At 40.8% G+C, this 7,934-nt stretch overlaps 1 protein-coding gene across 1 annotated transcript; it reads left to right on the top strand.

Annotated features, from left to right (window-relative positions):
- Window positions 1-3,664: 3,664 nt before the first annotated feature.
- Window positions 3,665-7,691, top strand: LOC115694571 (disease resistance protein RUN1-like). The gene is made up of 3 exons (XM_056320220.1): window positions 3,665-4,325; window positions 6,144-6,689; window positions 7,374-7,691. Exons 1-3 carry the CDS (start codon window positions 3,772-3,774, stop codon window positions 7,438-7,440), a joined length of 1,167 nt encoding a protein of 388 aa, XP_056176195.1. The 5' UTR covers window positions 3,665-3,771; the 3' UTR covers window positions 7,441-7,691.
- Window positions 7,692-7,934: the final 243 nt, after the last annotated feature.

Consider the following 7,934-nt stretch of genomic DNA (forward strand, 5'->3'; position numbering starts at 1 on the left):
TCAGGAAGCGGTTCAAGTACGAAACGTAAGGAAGTGGATGATGATTTTCAAGGAGAAGTGGCTGGTCAACAGTTATCAGGCTACTCTATAAATACTTAAGGATTTCCAACGTAGAAACACTCCCCGAACAACACAGCAAAATCTCTTATCTCTCTTTATTTTCAGCACATTAGGAATAGCTGTAGCTTTCAGATTCCACGTCGTTGATTCAATTTCGGCGAGAGTCTTTATCTGGCCCAGCATTGTTGATCAAATTTCAATGTTGTGTCACCAGTTCAGTGTCGTTGATTCAATTCCGACGTTGTGCTTAGAATATAGATATTGATTGGATTCCAGTCATATTCTCTCAAGTCACGTCGTTGATTAGATTCCGGCGTACTTGGAATTGCAATGTTGTGTACTGGTTGTGTCGTTGATTAGATTCCGATATAGCTTGGTCTTGGCATATGCAAGTTATCATCCCATTGTTAATATTGCCAAGTTGGATGTATTATTGAGTTAGGCTATAAGATATAAGTTTGGGCTTAATAAACGCATTTGACATTCTCTGTCCGAGCTTGATTCAAGACCCTGATCTCCTTTAATAAAATCCGAAACGCAGCGTTCGATGAAAGATTTTCGATGGAGTAAAACCGGCGAAACAGTACCATATTCAAAAGCCTTTCGATTTCCCAGAATGGTATTTCGCTGTGCATCCAAATCATTGCCCTTCTATTTGCCATTTTCTTGTCTTGTTTGGTTTTTGTGACACAGTGTGGGATTACTTATACAAGAGGATATTCCATGAAGGATCGGAAGAAAGAGCTTGAAAGTAAGAGGCGTCTGGAACAACGTTGGGTCCTTCAATTGCATTTGCAAGTTGCATTCGTGGGTAGGATCCCATCATGACGTTTGAGCATCTTGCATACTTATTCCACTTTGTCTGATTATCTTAGTTGGCATGCCATCCTAGTGTTGGCGCATGCAACTTAAATTGAGAAAGGTTAAGGGCCATGACTGGAAAAAGGGGCGCATTCTGACGTTCTTGAAGTAGAAGTATTTTGTAGGAAGCGATTGACTGAGCCTGTGCTGGGTCTGTGTTTCCCTATCTCTGGATGAGTTGTTAATGGGGGTGTGCTCAAATCTGCATTTGTTGGTTCTTCAGTTGTAACAAATATGGCTACTTCACTTCACTCTTGATAGTTATGTCTTCTCATTTCCTAAATAAGGATTTTCGCCAGAAAAGATAATTTGTGCATAATATATCCCTAATTCAATTAACAGTCATATGACTATCAGCAACCATTATCAACTGCGCGCTAACCTGGAATTGAATTTGAATTGCTGTTATCGCATGAGATTTCTTTCATGAGATATTCACCAAACACAGGAACAGATTGGGAATGGGCCACCAATCAACTATCGGCTTTGATACCCATTGTTGGGAGCGTGTAGTAGAAGCTTGACACCTTTATCTGATAGATCACCAAGAGGGAGCCTAAGTTCGAGCCCGTCAACAACACACATTCACTCAAAAACTTAAGTCAATAATTTATGGGCCAACTATGATATATTAATTGCTCAACATCACACAAATTCTCCGATGTGGGACTTCTTTAACACAACTCACATGTGTATTTCGACACTAACAATGTCATTATTCTATTTTTCGTACTACTTTTGGGTCTGTTCTCTTTTTTTGTGGTTTTCTAAGATGGTGACCAAGTGGCCTCCGTCTCATTTCTAGGTTCAAGATCCAAGCCTTTACTGCAAGTTTGGTTCGTAAACAATTACTAAATTTCTGATCTATCATTATGAAGCTGTTTTGTCTTTATTTGGTTCAAAAATAGATTAGACGTAGTTATTCTTTCAAAATCAGAAATAGGTTTTCCTTGAGGAGGCTAGGGCATAACTATTTCCATGCGTTCAGGAGTAGGAGGAATAGTTTCACTTATATTGCAAAATTGCATTTTCAACCATCAATTGTATTTAGAATAAGTGAAAATTATTGATTAGGGATTTAAGTAACCCAATTATTTACTGTTATAGTTGATCAATACAACAAGAGATGAACACTTGCGAACTTATCTCGCTGTAAATGAAATATATGAGGTCAAACCTCTAAATCGCACCAATCTCTTGAGCTCCTTAGTTGTCATGCTATTCCAAGGAAAGAGAAAATAGAAATGATTAAGGGATAGGGTGGATGACGTTCTAAGGTACGCGAATGGGCTTCCTCTAGCGCTTGTGGTGTTGGGTTCTTTTTTGCATGGTAGAAGCAAAGAGCAGCAGAAGAGCGCATTAAATAAACTTGCAGAGCATCCAAATGAATCGACCAATAATGTCCTCAAGATAAGCTTTGAGGCCCTAGATGATCAACAGAAGGAAGTTTTTTCTCGATATCAGTTGCTTCTTTGTAGGGAAGGATCAAGATAATGTGAACAAAGTTCTTGATGCACGCGGCTTCGAACCATCATTGATTTGCAAGTACTAGTTGAGTTGAGAGGTCTTTGATAGGTATTCAAAATAGGATGATGCAAATGCATGACTTGCTTCAACTAGTGGCCAAAGATTTTGTCTATCCAGAATGCCCTGAGGAGCCAAGAATGCAGCAGGTTGTGGTCGTATGATGATATTCGTGAAGTACTGGCATTGAATACGGTAATAGCAATATGTCTAACCATTGCGAACGTCTAACATGTTGCAACTATAATGAACCACTGAAATCTATTGAAGACATTATGGTGTATGATGTTTTGATAATCTAGGACTGTCATATCTCTCTTTTACAGGCATCAAATACAATCAAAGCAATCGGACTGTGGGAGTATAATCCAGAAGAAGATTTGTACATTAGACCTGCTTCTTCAGCAAATTTGAAGAGGCTGAGATTGCTCATCCTTCAAAATGCATGATTTCCTGATGTAACCGAGCAATGTCTTGCTCAAGAGTTGAGATGGTTTGAATGGCTTGGATAGCCTTCAACAATCTTGCCGACATTTTGCAATGCAGAGAAGGTCGTGGGACTTCATATGCTGTACAGTCTTGTTCTAGAATTAGGGAGTGAATTCAAGGTATGTCCTCAGAATTGATAAGCCTAATAAAATAAATAAGCCAATGGGAAGCTAACTATTGGATTTTCATTTTTCACATTTTGCAGAATCCTAGAAATTTGAAATATGTTAAGTTTGGTGAAAGAGAGTTTCTCAAGAAGAGTTCCGACCTTTCGATGATTGTAAATGTTGATAGTTTGACCCTACATGGATGCGTTCATTTACTTGAGTTCCATTATGAATCCGTAGGGCATCTGGACAAGTTTGTTGATTTGTATTTTGAATATTGCTTAAGTGTCTAGACTTGTCCTACTACATTGAAGTCAAAATATCTCAAATTCTTGCACTTCAATAGCTGCTCCCGTGGGTTTTGAATCCTGCGCATAACTCATAAGCACATATAGTGACTTGTAAAATAAAAATAAGACAGAACTAAAAAAAAGAAAAGAAAAATAAGCTAGTTGACCCAAAAATATATATATAAGATAGAACGAGACCGAAAAAAAATAGCTACTCCCGTGTCGTGCAGTTCCCGACCATCTCGGCACAAGTGGAATATCTGCTAATACTCAGTTTAAATGACAGCGCAGAACACGGAATTAGAGGATGCCACGTCATCTCAGATGCTAGGGTCAACTCCCACTACAGCTGCGCTCGCCGTGTACGCTACGGTCACATCCATTAACCATTTACTAGTCTCAAAGCCATTAATCACCTCCTTGTTAACCTCCTCTATTCGATGGCTTCTTCTTCTGCTTCTTCTTCTATGCCCAGAATGAGTTTCCGCGTCTTCCTGAGTTTCAGATACGAGGACGTCCGCCACAACTTCATCGGACATCTCTGCAAAGCATTAGACCATGCAGGAATATTCACTTACAACGCCATTGACATTGAAGAATCGGGGATGGGAGAGGACATGTCAATCACTATTATGAAGGCCATCGAGGAATCCCGCGTCGCAATCATTGTTTTCTCTGAGAAGTACACTCTCTCATCGTGGTGTTTGAAAGTGCTGGCAAAAATCATAGAGTGCAAGGAACAGAAAGATCTGATTGTGTTGCCGGTATTTTATAAAGTGAATCCAGGAGATGTGACACGCGATGCATCCAAGTTGGGGAAGAATTTGGAGACAGCGAAGAGATGGAAGGCGGCTCTCTATTACGCCGGTGACCTGTTCGGGTGGCGCGTGAGACGTGGTGCGTCCAAGTTGGGGAAGGATTTGGAGACAGCGAAGAGATGGATGATGGCTCTCCGTGAAGCCAGGGACCTGTTGGGGTGGCGCTTGGGTTATGAGTAAGTAGTAATTAGGCCCCTAACTCTGTCTCTCTCTCTCTCTCACGCCAACACACTCTCATCAGACGCTTAAACAGCACAGAGCACACTTAAGCAGCACGCGAAACAGAGCACCGAGTTCGAGCCGTTCGTTCCCACCAATCCTCCGCTTATTATCGACACGCCGCCGCCTGAGTGCTCCCGTCCCCACGCCGCCCCAGCGGCGTCACCTCAGCCCCTCTCTGCCTCTCCGTGTTAAGCGGCTTTTGGAGATGAATCAAGCGTGGCGATCCCAGATCTGGGCTCTCAAGCCCAGATCGGGGGTCGCTACCCTCGGGCGATGGTCGCCTGAGGCTGGCTACAAAGGTTGAGACTTGACGGCGCGACAACGGCTGGGACAGGAGACGGTGACAGGCAAGCCACGGTGGCGGGGACGTGATGTCGGGGGAACGCGATGACGGCGGAGCAAAGGCGGAGGGGAGAAGAGAGAGGCGGCGAGCTAGCGGCTCGGACCGGCGAGCTCGCGGCTCGCCCGATCCAGGCGAGCCCGGGCTTAGACCAGCGAGCTCGCGGCTCGCCAGATCCAGGCGAGCCCGAGCTCTGCCGAGGCCAGCGAGCTCGAGGCTCGGCCGAGGCCGGCGAGCTCGAGGCTAGCCCCACGCCGGCGAGCTCAAGCTCGCCTGTGGCCGTCTCCGGCCGGTCGCGGCGGAGGAAGGAGGTAAAAGAAAAGGAAAGAAAAGAAAAAGAAAAAAGAAAAAAAAAGAAAATTAAAAAATCCAATTTTTTCAAAATTTGAAAATTAAAAATTCAATTTTTTTGGATCTAAAATATAGTCATAAGATTGAAATCATTTTTCAATGAAATTCAAACATTAGAAAATAATTTTCATCATATATCATCAAACAAAGGAAAATTAAAAGTATTCTAAAAAAATGATTTTTCGAAAAATATCTTCTTTTATTCTTAAATTTTTCGTGAAATAAAGGCACGTAAGTTTTTTTTGGACTCAATCAAAGCCCTTGAATGTACTTCAACTGTCTTTTCAACCGACTGATTCCTTCTTTTGGCAAGTCTTTCACAATATTTATACTCACAATAATTCAATGGATGATACCGAGGTTTTTTTCCTTTTCTTCTGTCATTCGAAAATGAGAAATAAGGACTCGGAATTGAAATTTCCTTATCCTTGGTTTTCTCTCTTTTAGCCTTTTTCGTTTCCTATGAATGGTTAACCAGTTTCTTTGGATTCGCCGTTTCTTTGTTTCTTGGATAATTAGCTACTTGATGTCGGTTGTTTGCCAGGCCTCAGTCGAAGATAATAATAACTACATATGGATTTTGCATTATCTTTACTTTCATTCTTTTTCTTTATTTAGTAGTACTTCGTTTCTCCTGTGCATGCTCTGCTGATTAACATGACATTGTAAAATATGGTGTCATCACGGCCCATGTGGATTGGTAATATGAAATTGTCTCCTCAAATTTGTGCTCACTGTGTGAGTTATTGGATATAATTAGAAACTGGGAAATACTAAAAGTATTTGAGTATTCGAATGTGATTGTAATCTTCATTGTATGGCTTGATCTATAGTGAAATTTTTTACTGCTCTCCCTGTGGACATAACTTACACTGACCGAATCATGTAATTCGGTATTCAATTTATTTCCTTATTTTGTCTATTTTATTGTTTGATCACTTGCTTTCGCAATAGTCATGTCCTTTTGCATGAACATCTTAATAATCTAATCTTCTTAGAGCAAATTGTTATCGCTTGCTTCATTTAATTCAACAGCTTGGGCAGTTTATATCATCCATGTTTCTGTCATTTGTCGTGTCAGATCTTCAGAGGCTACATTAATCAAAGACATTGTCAAGACGATCAGCGAACTAATAAGTTTCGATGTGTACCTAAGCTTTAGGAGTAAGGATGTCTGCGAAAACTTCGTTAAGAGTCTGAATGAGGCCTTGGTCCATAAGGGCATAAATACTTTCATGGACAGTGATAACTTAAGGATGGGCCATGATTTCCCACCGGCGCTGATGGACGCCATGGAACTATCTCGTATGTACATCGTCGTTTTCTCAGAAAACTATGCTGAATCTCCGTGGTGTCTGAAGGAGTTGATGTGGATCTTAGAGAGGAAGAACAGAAGAAAAAAGCTAATGCTACCGATATTTTATAAGGTGGCACCGGGGATGATGAGGGCAAAGAACGAACTGGAAGAACCGGGGACAGTAAGGGCACAGAAAGAACCGGGGAAGGTAAAGAGTTACGGGGAAGCATTGGAAAAACATAAGGTCGAGTATGGGATGCGCAAGGTCAAGAAATGGAGGGAGGCTCTCTCTGAAGCTGCCGATGTGAATGGAAAGCATCTGCCTGATGGGTAAGATTTCAAACTCATTTTACCTTCTCCTATCAGAAATAATTTCTTCTGTCTGGGAGAGGAAGTGTTGAGACTTGAGTAGCTTCATGCCTAAGGAAAGGTCTCAGCAATAGACCGAGTCAACCTACCCTATGACATCGATTTCTGCCTTGCTTTGTCGAGTATAAGTAAAGGGCCACTGTACTGATGTATTGTTCTATTATTATGTCTGACATATGCTTTGAGTGGGAAAGATAACTTGAAATTCAAAAGCTGCACCGTAAAGTCGAGTCGAATGCATCCTTTTAGAAGTTTTCCGCGTTCCATGCATAAAATATGTCAATCTCATTAAACGATCTGTATCCAACAGCACCAATATGTCCTTTGTCGAGCAAAAGTAAGGTTATACGTAAAGTTGTTAATATGAATCGAGGAGCATACATTGAAAATTTGATTTTCATCGCTTTGCTCAATAGAGGCATAGCATTGTTCGTTTCTCAATTTGAAGTGGCCAATGTATATTTTGGTAATTCAATAAATTTTATTGTTACGAAAGCCAATTTTAACATAAAAAGGACCGAACTGAATCAGAAACTTTTGGCTCCGTGAATATGCTCCTCTTACCGGATTATGATGTTCACTTACATGCTAGTTGATGGGTATATTTGATAATTATTCATCTCTCTCGCTCTTTTGTTTCGACAGGAATGAAGATGATTGGATCCCCCGCATTGTTGAAGAGATAGAGAAAATGATTGCAGAGATCAGATGAAAGCTAGAATGAAGATGCTTGCAAAGTCAGTTTTGGTGACACAGAATAGCAATTTCACTACAGAGATTGGTGTGTGTCATTGCTGCTTCAGCCACAGGTCACGAATCTATTGGAAGTTGTCTTTCAGTTTACAAGATTTTAGCTGCTTAAAACTGTTGTTGAGACTTGAGAATTGAAACCGAAATGGTAGGACACTTCGCTGAGAAAACTATGTAAAGTAATATGTCTAATTAATGTTAAAGGAAGTGGGAGGGAATGAAGTTTTATCATGACGTGGCTCAACCATAAAGCTCTATTCTATCTACTTCTCTGTTTTTTCTCCCTCAATAATGGTACAAGGTGAGCAACCTGCTACAAGCACAAAAATTAAAGTCTAAAGAAGCCTCCAGTTATAATACAAAAACTTTGTACCTGTCCAATGCAATCTGCTTAGTAACAACATAGAAATCAACTAATCTTCCCAGTATAGACCTTTTTTTTATCTTCGAGACAAT

The sequence above is a fragment of the Syzygium oleosum genome, unplaced genomic scaffold (assembly GCF_021117445.2).
Source record: "Syzygium oleosum isolate NSW1041296 unplaced genomic scaffold, Sole_v2.1 Sole_v2.01, whole genome shotgun sequence".
NCBI lineage: Eukaryota > Viridiplantae > Streptophyta > Magnoliopsida > Myrtales > Myrtaceae > Syzygium > Syzygium oleosum.

What these genes read in the sequence shown, in the direction of transcription:
- LOC115694571 (XM_056320220.1), top strand. Translation starts at nt 3,772, where the DNA reads ATGGCTTCTTCTTCTGCTTCTTCTTCTATGCCCAGAATGAGTTTCCGC. An exon ending in GGGTGGCGCTTGGGTTATGA is followed by an intron (nt 4,326 to 6,143) that starts GTAAGTAGTAAT and finishes TTGTCGTGTCAG; the next exon opens with ATCTTCAGAGGCTACATTAA. An exon ending in GGAAAGCATCTGCCTGATGG is followed by an intron (nt 6,690 to 7,373) that starts GTAAGATTTCAA and finishes TTGTTTCGACAG; the next exon opens with GAATGAAGATGATTGGATCC.